At 42.0% G+C, this 13,383-nt stretch overlaps 1 protein-coding gene across 4 annotated transcripts in view; it reads left to right on the top strand.

The window, feature by feature from the left end:
- Nucleotides 1-13,383, top strand: part of plekhg5b (pleckstrin homology domain containing, family G (with RhoGef domain) member 5b) — a 78,940-nt gene that overhangs the window by 49,718 nt on the left and 15,839 nt on the right. For 3 of the 4 annotated variants that reach the window (XM_063464383.1, XM_063464382.1, XM_063464385.1), the window contains 6 exons: nt 3,802-3,943; nt 4,958-5,057; nt 5,292-5,352; nt 5,624-5,715; nt 5,807-5,943; nt 7,878-8,044. In XM_063464383.1, the coding sequence (XP_063320453.1) occupies nt 3,802-3,943; nt 4,958-5,057; nt 5,292-5,352; nt 5,624-5,715; nt 5,807-5,943; nt 7,878-8,044 (699 nt within the window). Of the gene's footprint in view, nt 1-2,510; nt 2,857-3,801; nt 3,944-4,957; nt 5,058-5,291; nt 5,353-5,623; nt 5,716-5,806; nt 5,944-7,877; nt 8,045-13,383 lie in introns of those variants that run through there. The other variant, XM_063464384.1, reaches the window with a different exon arrangement.

Genomic DNA, 13,383 nt, shown 5'->3' with positions numbered 1-13,383 from the left:
GAGGAACCATATCTCGTTGGTCACATACCCCCTCTTCTTCTCCAACTTTAACGTGATGCAAACGCACACAGTGATGCGTGCTATTACATAAGCGCTAGGTGTTCTCTGGCAGGACAAGCTGTTCCGGAGGAAGGCTGAGTAAGGTTTGAGGGGGAACTGAAGTCAGGTTGCAGACAGGCAGGAGTGTAGCTTTGGCTTTTTGCATTACTGAACAGATTGTCTTCAAAGCAGCCCTGTGATGGATGGGCCTCGTATCACACTCACTCAGATCTGTAATCTGGGTCTGCTGCCTTTCTCTCTGTGTGCGGAATTATATGATGCACTAAGACTTATTACCAGCTTGTGAGGATGTGGCAAGCTGTCCGCACTTATATAAAATTGTCCTCAGGATACCAAAATTATTGGTGGTGGTGGTGGTGGTGAGGAGTTTGCAGCCAAATTAAACTGCCTGGCTGTTGTGGCTCCAAACCCACAAGTTTCATCTTTTAATTATAAATCATGTTTAAGAAATTTGAATTTAAACTTAAGATAACCATTCCCCACTGTAATGTCATTAAGGTCAGCTGTGTGAAATAGCCTAATGTTCTGTAAAGCAATTTTTCTTTAATAAAATAATCCTCAGCTGTCATGTATGTGTGTGGATATAGCCTCACTGTGTGTCCCTGCATGGACGACTGTGTTGAGGTAATCCTGATTCACCTCAGGAGACTCGAGTCATCTTCTTTCAAACAAAAACAGCTTTATTACAGCTGAACAACTGCTGTGCGGCTCATCGATGACACAACGTTTGAGCAGGCATGCCTGTATTTGTGCGTTCAATTATGCATGTAGGGAGAATTGGCAAGCTGCAGGATGTGTGAAAGCAAGGATGCATAAGCGCGTGCCACGTGGCATCGGATCTGGTAAGCCAAGTAGAGGGGCCGCTGCTGGGGCCTGTGTGTGTATTCTCAGCTGTTGGGGAAGGGGCGAAGCTGGGGCTGTGTGTGTGTGTTTGTGTTTTCAGCGTTTTCATCTGCAGTCATGCCGCCCCAAACTACCCCACTAATCCGGGCAGATCTGAGAGCAGGCATGCAGGGGACTCACGCGACGCACTCACATGACACATGTTGTCTCGCACACACTCATACGTTCACCGTCCGAGGCATGCGCGGCTTCCTGTCAGCTGTCTCACACCGCCACCTCCAACTTCATTTGTACCCTCCTCCACCTTTTTCCATTTTGATCCGTATCCAGAAATGGTTCGTAAAAGTCAGGCTGTACCTGAATAACTGTCCGATAGGAATGTTCAGTATTGCAAAAATCTCAGCTGCACATATCCTGAACTGCTACATATCTCTGATAGCTAAATCTATCTTGTGATGACTGTGAGATTACAGGCTTTTCTAGGTTTATTTGACTTTTTAAACAGTTGGTTCTTTTTGGTTCATCAGGAGAGGCATTAGTTAATCCTATGATGCGTCCATTTATCTTGGCTAAAGCATCCGATTTTTTTTTTTCCAGCTGCTTTAGTTCCTGCAGGAATGTGAACGCCCTGATTTGATAGCGAAGAGGGCTTACCTATCTTATTGTCTAAATATGGCTTCTGATTTTCTTGTATTTCTCTGGTCTGGTTCTCTTTGTGTCTCCACACTTCATGGAGAAGTTAGCATCTCTGTGTGATGAGACATTTGACGCTGCTGTTCGAAAATGCGCGTGTGTGTGTGCTGACGTTCACTTCAGAGAAGCATAAGCATGTGATGTTTTAACAACTTTCTATCACTTATTTCTAGCTGTTGAGTGGTGAGGTGAGGTCAGTGAGTCAGATGTGAGACGCAGCAGTTATCTGTACCTGCAAGTTACAGAACGTCATCGACTGTGGCTATTGAGAAATGTTCTAACCCGGATTCTGGCTGTTCTTTTAGTCCTCCTTTACCACAGTCACCACAAAGTGAGCAATGCTTGCAGATACGGCTATTTGCTAACTAGGTCAGTCCATTTACACGATGTTTATCACTGAATAGTGCTCATGTGATGACTTTTAATATGAATATCAGCACCCGAGTCTGAGTTTTTACATCTGAAATCTTTTACTCATGGGTATGACTGTCATTTCTGTCTGTAACTTTAGCAACACACCTGCTTGACTATCTGCAATCATTTCAGTATGACAGCCCAAACTATAAAAATCAAGTTGTAATTAACTGGAATTGCTGTTTAACCTCATGTCTGTTCACTACAGTACAAAAGGCCATTCTCTCATTAACTTCACTGCTCTTTCTCTCGCTGTTGTCTCTCAGTCTCTATTTAAATCTTCTCTGGTTGAAGCTGTGTCTGGGTACAGTGACCCTGAGTGCATCAGAGGAAGGGAGGAGTCTATGCTGGTGGTGGCAGAGGACAGAAACGACAGAGCTGGGGAGAGGAAAATGAGAAGAAGACCCTGGCTTATGGAGCTGTTTAATCTCTGCAGGACCGTCAGATGGCTTTGACAGAGCACAGGCACCAATTAGGCTGCAAGATTAGGGGGCTTTGTACTTCTGAAAAGCTTCTGGATGGACCTTTTTATTTTTCCTTCCTGCCTTGCCTTTATATCTTCACCGGGACTCCTCACCCTTCCTTAACCCTACCGCTCACTCCCTTCCTCCCCCCTTTCTGTCCTCCTGCAGCTCTGCGATCTGCTCCTTAAAATCTGCGATTATATCTGGCTAGACATTGAGAGGAGGGGATTAATAAGGCAGCTTGTCAGTGTGGGTTGACAGGGCTGCACTGTGAATTAGCAGACCAAAGAGGGGGCAAGTTGAATGTTTACTGGGGTCTTCAGTGTCCGCTGATCTGGATATGGAGCCAACTTGCAAAGAGTTCAGGTCCCATCTGCACAATGTAAGGGTACAGTGCCAAGCCTGGGAACATTGTACTTAAATCTGAGTCTATTGTGTCCTCTTAAACTCCTTTCTTTATTGATGTGATGTCTTTGTGCATATTATCGTGCCTATGTGCATATTATTGCCTAAAATAGGCTTATGTAATGGGTATGGCATCTACCGCTTGCCTTCTATAGTTGTTTACATGTAAGCTAGGCTGTCTAGCTTGTGCTCAAATCTCTGCTGTGCACATACACACATATTTACACACACTTGCACAGACACACTGCTCCTCATGAGTACATGGAAACAATGACAGGAAGTACATTAGCGGGACTTCCATTGTATCTCCCCATACATTCACGCTTCCTGAGTCGGGTGTGGGTGATGGTGAGAGGGACACAGGGTGGAGTGAGGAGGTGTACACGGAGAGCTCCCCCAGTGCTTCGCCGCCCATTGTTGACGTGGGGTGGGTGTATATGTCTGGGCCAGGAGATCCTTTAATCCTGCAGCCTTCTGCTGCATGTTGCATCAGCTATGGAGCTTCTTGAGCTCTCTGGCCTGGAAGTGTTGCGGTTGCTGACCTGCGGTCAGTTTTGTTGCTTCACCTCTGGGGATACCAGTAAGGATTAGGTCAGGGCAAGCTGGTCCCATGTCAGCACATGCGCTGTAAAACTGACTTTAACTCAATTAGTTGTCATACCGCTGAGGGACAGATGGTGGGAAGGTGGGAGTCACCAAACCGCAGGAATGCCCACAACAGCTTCTGTGGTCATTTTAATTGTAACTGAAACAATAGTCAGGCAGGGAGCTGTTTATTCCAAGTGTGTGTGACTGTTTTGCCCTTTTTACTTTGACCGAGTCATTTAAATTGTTTTTGTATTTTAATGCAGACACTTTATGTCCTTGGCAGTTATTTTGTTCTGACTTTCTCTTTTTCCCCTCTTTTGCTCTCTGTGTTTAGGTTTGTCACCACCCAGACTGTCAAGACCTGAATAGCAAAAGCCCCCTCCACCTGTGTGAGTCATGTGACTCACGCTGCCATTCAGAGAACTCAGACAACATGCACTTTGACCGGCACCCCCGATTTGACTTGCAACCTCAAGGTAGACTTGCATGATTTCTTTATTTGGTATCCCTCCCTGAGCAGGATGACGCTGCAGGCCGTCACTGCGTAAATGTCAAGGACTCAGAGTTGTTGTTATTGTCTAAATAAGGCAGATCATGGAAATCATTTTCCTCTTGCACAGCTCAACGTGCGTTTGTCGTGAAATTCCACATTTGCACATTTTGTAATTTGAGTCAGCGTTGTTACTTTTATTAAAGTAAAAATTTGTCTTCCACTCTATGCAGACAGTTTTGGCTTAAATCGTGCCAGCAAAGTTCCAGTCAGTTATTTTGTAGAAACCGTCCAACCCTTTACTTTACAGTACAAAGCACCTTGAGGTAACTGTTGTTCTGATTTGGCACTATATAAATAAAATTGAATTGAATGGACATTTGTAGGGATGCATCCCTAAATGTACGGCGGAGCAACGTGCCCATATAAAAGAGAATCTGTATTGTTTTTAACACATGCTGTGAATGGAAGAATGAATAAGTTACAACAGTGATTTAAACAGATATAAAGGGTCATTTTCATGACACAGCAATGCTCAGCATAGCTCGCTAACCTTATCTCAGACCTAAAGTGATATGTGGTATGTAGTGAAATGTGCCAAAGCCAGATGTGATCTATAGTGTAGGGATTTGTTTAGTTTAGTTTTGTATGTCTTTGCAAAAAGAAACCACCATGTAGTGGAAATGCAGGAACTGCAGGTAACTGTCACTGAACTTCCTTGTTTGTCGAAAGATGCTATGTTTTTGTTCTATATCTGAAGTAAAAACTGTTACCATTTACATAGACTGAGAGCAGAATTTTACAATAATCATCCAGACAGTGCTGTACAAACCAGAAAAATTATCTTTTCATTCTTTTGCAGTAAATAACTTTTAAGAAAAGTTGAATTAACTACCACTTTTCCGTTTATTAACAATGCAAATTAAAATGTGTTACAATAAAGGTTAACTTAGTTGTGAAACAACACAGAGAATGACTGCTGTGATTTGTTAACCTTTAGCCTCCATCCTGGCTCGGAACGTATCCACACGCTCCTGTCCCCCACGGACCAGCCCCCCCTCGGACCTGGAGGAAGAGGATGAAGGGAGCAGTGACCGTGGGTCAGTAACCCTCTGTTATGTCATACCAGTGTTCCAGTTTTCCTCCTGCTTGCCTCTTTTCCTCTCTTATTCCCTGCATGCTATAGGATAAATTGGAGCCATAAAGCATGTCGCCTGTCAGATCGCATTAAAATTTGTGATGCAGACACATGAAGACGGCACTTTCTCATATGTTGGGCTTTTTTGAAGTGCTGCTTCATGTTAGGGGTGATGATGTGTTTGACTGTTTTGCAGGGAGCGTAAAACAGTGGGGATGAAGCTGGCGAAAAAGAAACCACGGAGACGACACACTGATGTAAGATGTCATGCAAACACTTTAACCCATACTGTGTTCTTGGAAGGAGTCCAGGAAGATTATATGATATAGACAAAGAGTTGTGAAATACAGCAGCTGCCATTTTTCTCTGTACCAAGATATGGCGTGATAGCACCTTCTAGGCTGTTCTTTGTCTGAGCCAGGCAGTGTAGTATGAAGGAGCCCCCCTGTGGCTCTGCTGAGAGCCTGCATACAGCCGGACAGCCCGCCCCACCTGTGTAAACTCACAGTCCCTCTGTTCTTCCTGCAGGACCCCAGTAAGGAGTGCTTCAGCCTCAAGTTTGACCTCAATGTGGACATAAACACAGAAATTGTACCTGCTATGAAAAAGAAGACACTGCGGTGAGCATTGTGTTAAAAACAGAATTAAAAGGTTTTTAAAAACAGTTTATATGATAGTTACATTTTATTTCTCTTCGTCATGTCTTACCAGAGAGGTTCTAGGTCCTGTGTTTGAAAGGAATGGCATCGAGTTGTCCCGGGTGGACTTGTTCCTCGATCAGTCTAACACGCCACTGTCCCTCAACTTCGAGGCCTACCGTTTTGGAGGACACTACCTCAAAGTGAAAGGTAAAGCCAAACAAGTACTTAAATGATGTCAAATTATGAGTCACGATTCGTACAAATAGTGCTTGTGGCTGATTTATCGCTGTCGACTGTTGCAGAAGATGAAACAACTTCTCAGCAATGAAAATTTTTTAGATATGCAAGACTAAAATTTATGGCTGTGTTTTATTACAAAGAGAAACTGGCCTGAACACAGAGAGAGTTTAAGGGCAGATGAAGGTTCAGGAAGAGCAGTGAAGAATATGAGATTCAATTATCAGATTCATTTTGAAGATCCTCTACAAAAACCCACTAATCATCAGCACGACAGAGGCCAAAAGAGCAATACTGTAATTTTTCCACATCATATTTCCTGTGACCCCTTACACGAATCCTGAGTATACGTTTCCCATAAAGACGCAGAAGCTTTATTTCACTGTGATATGATTGAAGCAACCAAAATCCATCTTGTACAATACTTTTAAAATCCTAATCAGTAAAAATTTTGTCCCAGGTTGATTTATTTTTTGTAATAACCCAATAATAAGCAGAACAAAGTCAAATGTTGCCAAATGCTTCCCCTTTAATTGCAGAAAATGCATTCTTTTGATGCATTTTGCAGCCCTTCACCTGTAAATGACTATTGAATTTTGTCTCAAATTCATGAGCTGATCGCATGAGATTCGGTAAAACAAATAAAGATCATGCAAATCTCATCAACAAATCAAATTATTTCCCCTTTTCTTTAAAATAGCCGACATAACTGCAGGTCCGCAGCTTGTTTAGGATATTTTTTTGGTCAGTTATTCAGTTGCTGGACAAAAAAAGACTGTAAGAAACCTCTTTAAATAAATTTCAATAGCACAATGAAATGGCCCACAGGAAAAGTGGAGCTTTTGTTGTTTTTCCTAGAAACCGAGCAGTCTCGTCTTCGGCAGCAGTGTTTTAGACGTTGCGCTGTTCTTACCTCTGTGCCTTTTTTAACAATGGTTAATCGAGACGAATGAGGCTGGCCAGTTTCCTCTCACGCCCGTGTTTCTGACAAGCAGGAAAAAGGAGTGGACTGCGTCTTTTGTAATATACTAGTGATTAAAACTACACGTGGAAAATGTGTCACTGATCTGTTCAATCTTGTTCCAAAAGTCTCATGAAAATTCTCACAAATTTCACTGACTAAACAGCGATATGAGTCTTTAGACTTTCCCTAATTTTTTCCAGGGTGGAAACTGGATGAAATGGCTCCTTCTCCGCTGTTTCGCTTTTAGATGAAAGGCCCATTAGAGCCACTCATAATGAGATCCAGTACAACGAGTAATTGCTCTTCTTGTCCCCTCCCACTCTCTCACCTCTTGACCACAGACTGGAGTTACATACAGTCTCAAAAATATACAGAGGTCAAGGGTAAACAGTTCACAGCTGTTTGGTCGCGTGAAGTCTGAGAATCTATGTTGTTCTGCTCTAGTTTGTTCTGGTCCTGTAAACACTTGAAGTTAAATCACGGTCTCTCCTGAGCTTTAACATGAATTTAGTTAGAACTAGTATTTAGATTTTCTCTTTAAGTGAGCACTTTCACCAGGAATATTTGTTTTTGTTGCATGATTTCTAAGATATTTACCTGAAAGGTGAGAAGTTTCCACTGCCCCAAAGTGACCCAAAAACACACTACTGCAGGTTTAATTTAAGCCCAAGCTTTGATTTGTATTAACCCGTCTACTGTGTTTTTAAGAGGCTGTAAAAATGTAAGAAAAACCATCACACCCCATACTGTTGGGTGCTGGTCAGAGTTCAAAATAAGTCCAAACTCAGAACAAAAGTCTAACAAAAAAGTCTAACAAAAGAGAAAATTCTTTGGCATTTTTTCTGCTATAAAAGATAAATAATGACATAATGAATAATGAGTTTTCCAGTATTTCTTCCAAACAGCTTGACCTTTTTTTTTTTTTTTTTTTTTTGTGTAGCTCGGCCAGGCGATGAGCTGAAGGTGGAGCAGGGCGTGAAGGACTTGCGGTCTCTCAGCCTGCCCAACATGAAGCCGCCTGGAGTCCAGAGCCCCTACATCCTCGCGCCAGGCAGTGAGAAGGTGGAGCATGGATCTCTCGGACGCCGCGAAAGCATAGATCTGTTGGTGAGTTACGTCTGGGACAAACGGGTTAATTTTTGAAAACGATTAGATTCGAACACCACCTCTGTGAACGACACATTGCACATAGACATCCCCTTCATCTTTTTTTGGTTTTGTTTTTTGCGCCACAAGCTTTTATCATTTTCCATATCACCTGTTTCTGTTGTCCATGCGCTCCTCCTCCTAGTATCTCATCATGATCTCATTATGACCTCATTGTCTTCCATTAGCGTTATCGGCACTGCAGAATCTTGGGAATCTATTTGAGCCTTCTGCCAGACTCAAATCTTCTGCCAGCTCTTCGTGCATCTATGAGCACACATGCATGTATGTGCATGCCGCGTCGTGCTGCCGACTGAACCTTTGAATCTCACATGATGATGAGTCACTCAGGAACTCTCTCTGCTACTTCAGCTCTTCCTGCAGCACCAGGAAGCGCCTGTTTTGTTACTGATGAGTGATGCTAAAAGGCCGATAGAGGCTTGCAGGATCCCGATCCACTTGGCTGCCAAACACGCAGCTTGGAAATGGTGCAGACGGTCATCGGGTTCAAGTTGTGGCAAATAATGTGCTTGCTGTAGCTCTCGAAACATTTCAGAATGCAGACTTTGATTTTTAGCACAAATAGACATTAGTCAGGCTTTAGCGCTGGCACTGTATCTAATCATCCCTTAATCTGTGAAATGTTTTTGGTTATTGCTTGAAACACTGTTTAGTCTGTAAAAAATCATGAAAAATGTTCCTAACAGCTTCCCAGAACCTAATATAATGTAATCAGATAGCGACGCTGCTCACTAAACACCCACCCATGCAATGTTGTGACATGTCCCAAACTTTCGATATACTTCACAATAACAGTAGCAGATTTTTCTCCCTGAACCTTTTGGATTTTTTTGAAACAATGGGCTTTTCATTTCAGGCAAAGTCAGGCTATTATTTCTAATTGCAACCACAGATTTTTGCCACGTGAAACAACTGTCTGTTGCAAACTAGCTTAGCTCCATGTCTCTGTTTGGAAAGCTTGTCTTGTACTGAATTTAGAGCTGACTGATCATCAATTAAGGGTCTTGTTCTTAAAAGACAAGTACCAACACTTTCTGTCTGGAGCTTCTGCAGAGAAGAGTAAAGGTCCCCAAATCCCATAAAGAAGTTGTGTTAAACTGTGATTGCATGCAGACGCTGCTTAAAAATGTGGGAATGCCTTGAGCGAATGTGACAGTCATGAATGACACTTTTAAAAGAAAAAATACCTTGGCATTAGGAATCTTTTTACTGGACAACTGCTGTTTGGGTGAGAGGTCAGTGGCCTATTTTGTCTGGCCAAGAGTCTGAAAATTATAAATATATTAAGATATACACACTGGCTACTTTATTAGGTACACTTTGCTAGTAGTAGCAGTAGTTTCACATCCCAAATGTGCTCCAGCAGATTGAGATCTGGTGATTTGAGTACAGTAAACTCATGGTCATGTTCAAGAAACCAGTTCGAGATGATTTGAGTTTTGCGACATGTTGTGTTACAATGTTGGAAGCAGCCATCAGAAGAATGGATGCACTGTGGTCATAAAGGGATGGACATGATCAGCAACAATGATCAGGTAGTATTTCACTTGGTACCAAACTGTGCCACTTTGGTGAGCCTGTGTGAATTTTAGCCTCACTATCCTGTTCTTAGCTGACGGGGTGGCACCTGGTGCGGACTGCTGCTTACCTTTCTTGTAACGAGCGGGTATTTGATTTACTCTCAGTACTTGATCAGCTCAGTTTGGTCATCCTGCTGGCCTCTGGCATCAGCAAGGAATTTTCAGAGAAGTTGCACTTGTTTTTGGACCAGTCTGTGGGAAAATCCTAGCATATCAGCATTTTCTGAACTGTTCAGAAAAACCTGTCTAGCAAAAACAACCATACCACGTTCAAAGTCACTTTCTTTTCCTTTCTGATGCTCTTGACCACGCCTTTGTGCGTAAGTGCATTGAGTTGCTGCCATGTGATTGGCTGATCAGATATTTCTGTATATGTGTGTATGACTGTATTACTGAAACTGTAATCGGCATCATCTGGTGCAGTATCTGGTTGCGTTGCCTTGATTTGCTCTTAAAAGTGAAGATAACACAATTCAAAAGATTTTATAAATAAGATTTTCTAGATAATGCTATTTAGAAAAAAAAACTTATTATAAGCCGTCTCTCCATAACATTGCTTTGACTGTTCTGAACAACATAGTATGAGTGGTGACTTGTATTGTCGTGTTTGCTTGTTTGTTATAAGCAGATATTCAAGTTTTCCCATAATGTGGTCATCACTTTCCAGTCTAGTAGCATGTCTTTGTGTACTGGTTGAGAGTAACCCCATATCCTGAACCAGTGTAGTAAGATTTGTCACATACTACTTGTACTGTAGTTTACATTTGTAGTTTACTCAAGTTCAGTCAGTTTTGCTTTGTCAGATGTCATTTAAGTTGCGTCAAACATTGGTTGCTAATCATCCCTGAGGCAAGTCGACACGTCGAGTCGAGTTTGATTGTGTGTGTTCGTATACGCGCTGTGAGCAGATGTCATTGTTGCCTTGGGCAGCAGAACGGGTAGAGGCTTGGTTAAAGCGTTTTATGGGTAATCTGTGAAGGTAAGTCATGAAGACGAGTCATCAAGCTGTGAAATAAACACTGGAGGTTGCTCAGGAACCCAGTTTTAGTCATACAGTCTGATCTGTTGCACAGTGGAATATTTTACGTTTCTGTGTAAATTGCGTTCTTTACAGGACTCTTACTACTGAGCTTCAGTACCCACAGTGCTGGCTCATGCTTGTCGGCCTTATTTACGCTGAATTTGAAAGAGTAATGAGAGTGACAACCCCAGTGCAGTCCTCAGGGTGGCAGTAAAGTGCAGAGCTCTACCAGAAGACACAGTAGTTTATCTCAAAATGTTAAGACACTCCTCTTGAGTAGTGGAAAAAGTGTTTACAGTCTGAAGTTTGTTTGTTTTTTTATCGGCATGACTATATGGGAATTTCTTTATTTATATTTTATATTTTATAATAGGTACCAAAAGGAAAACCTTTCACATGAGGGACAAAAATGAAAACTGACCCTGAATGACTCTGACCTTCAGCCCCTTGAGCAGAACTTTAAAATTAAAAACAGACCTGAGTCGGTAATGGAAATCCCTGCATGGCCTCAGAAGCACATCTGAAAAGCATTGTCAGTGAACACAAATTCTTGGTGTACCTAGAGTTCACAGTTCAGACTTCATTATGCAGAGAAAAAAAAGTGTATAAACAAGATCATCTTATCTGGGTCCAAGCTGGTGTAAAATGGACCGAGGTTTTTAGAAATCACGGGCGCCACGACCTGTGGGCTAAAGAGGAAAGGTGGTGAAGGTGGATGGCCATCTAGTTGTGTTGATATGGGGGTTTATCAGTGTATCACCTGCACACGTGTAACGGTAACACTGATGTAATATATACAGTTCTGAGAAAAATGTATTACCTACTGTTGTTCAGACATTTTTAGACCTGGCAAAACCACAATGATGCCATTCGATGCATTATCAAAGGAACAATATGGCGAAGCTGACGCCAGCCTGCTGAGAAACTGAAATCTTAGATTTAGCAGGAATGCTGAAAAAAACAGTTTCAGAATTACATGAACTGGTTTCCTTATTTCCCAAATGCTAAAACACAATGATGCAACAGAGTGGTCAGCATTTCCTCATCTCTCCTAACAGTTCTGACACAGCATCACGGTTTCTATTTTCTGGAAACGGGAAGCCAGTTTAATGATTTAGAAGAAAGGGAAGAAACCCTGTGATTCACTTTGGTTAGTGGCCTGTATTTTATGACAGCTGTAGCTTGGAACTTTGTTTGAGCACTGAGGAGCCTCCTTGTGTCTCTGTGACAGCAGTTTTGGCGCTAACTGTTCAACGCTCGCGTATCTGAGTGTGGAACGGCATCAGCTTGTGACCAAACCCTGTCCCTTCTCAATAGAGTTAACCTTTTGTCTAAATGAGGCATTTCATGTTTATTATCACATGGTTCCTTTATTATGGTTCCTGGCACTTTTGTGATAGGCTAGAAATAGCTTTCGTGATCGAGAATGATTGTTTTATGACGCTGATTCTGAAAGATGCAATCCAGCCCTGCTGATAGTTTCCATACAGCCCTGTCACCAACCTCTGCCATGCACTTAATTGCACCATTTGCCAGTTATTTCTCCCTTTGTACCTTTTGCACCACATCCCCTTTGATTAAGGGTGCCTTCTGATCTGCAGAAGACCTGAGGTCCAGCTAATTCATTTGTGTTTATAGGGTTATTTTGATAAACTGTAGTTACGTAATTTTACTAAATTCAAATCTCTGGAAGCTGAGACCCTTCTCCATTTATTTGGTAAGGTGACCTTATTAATCCCAAGGGTTAGTGCCCAGATTGATATCAAAATTGAGCAAAAAGAAAACTTAAAAAATGTTTAAATGAAGCTTCGAGATGCAAAGTCACAGTCACAAGCGTTCTTGTCTTCCCTTTTCCCTACAACAGAACCTGAGATCTTTCACTTTTACAGCTCTCATAAAGATAAGGCAGCCATGTTCCAGGACCTTGTTACTGTCAGAAAAACATGATTGATGATGATAACTCTGATTAGTGTTCTCACCGTTGTAATATAAAGTCCATTTGTTGCCATAGAACTGTAAATACAACACAGAAGCGGCTGACCTCTGGTAGTTTGCCTTGCTCCTCTGACTGGGTGTGATTCAGGCTGAATAAAAGAATTCAAAAATCTTTCAACCTTAAACTCTATTATTTTATCAAGAGGTCGCAAATCCATTGTCGGGGTTCGGTTTACAGTTTGCAGTTGGATTGTGTTAGCTTTCAAAGGAAGCTGGTGTTGGGTAATGGATCCTCCATATGTGTTTTAGGGCTCTGGCCTCCCATAATGCACTCTGCCCTCACGTTAGGAAAAACATTTGGTAATCCTTTTGTGACACAGAAGAAAAACCTGGAGAAAAAGCTGGCACTGAGCTTCTGGTGAAATTTATGTACCAGTCCCACATCCGAGCACTTTTCATTTAAGATTTGACACGTTTAGCTTCTCTTTGTAAATATTTTTGCTATCTTTGGTGAAACTTGATGTTTTGAAACCTGTTATGCTCATGACCAGCTATGTGTTTTTGTTACCAGCTTCTATTAGAGTAGTTTTACACGATTCACAGATCAGAATAATCCTGATTTATTGTGTAGTGCGCTTTGGTGCAGCTCAGTTTATTCACTGTCTTAAGTTGATTTATCTCCTCTCCCTTTAAGGCAATGCGTCCTTTAACTCTCTCCTGAGTGGCTTCGCTCCATAAACATA

The sequence above is a fragment of the Pelmatolapia mariae genome, linkage group LG20 (assembly GCF_036321145.2).
Source record: "Pelmatolapia mariae isolate MD_Pm_ZW linkage group LG20, Pm_UMD_F_2, whole genome shotgun sequence".
In the NCBI taxonomy this organism is placed as follows: domain Eukaryota; kingdom Metazoa; phylum Chordata; class Actinopteri; order Cichliformes; family Cichlidae; genus Pelmatolapia; species Pelmatolapia mariae.
This window is presented reverse-complemented; position numbering and strand designations above follow the sequence as displayed.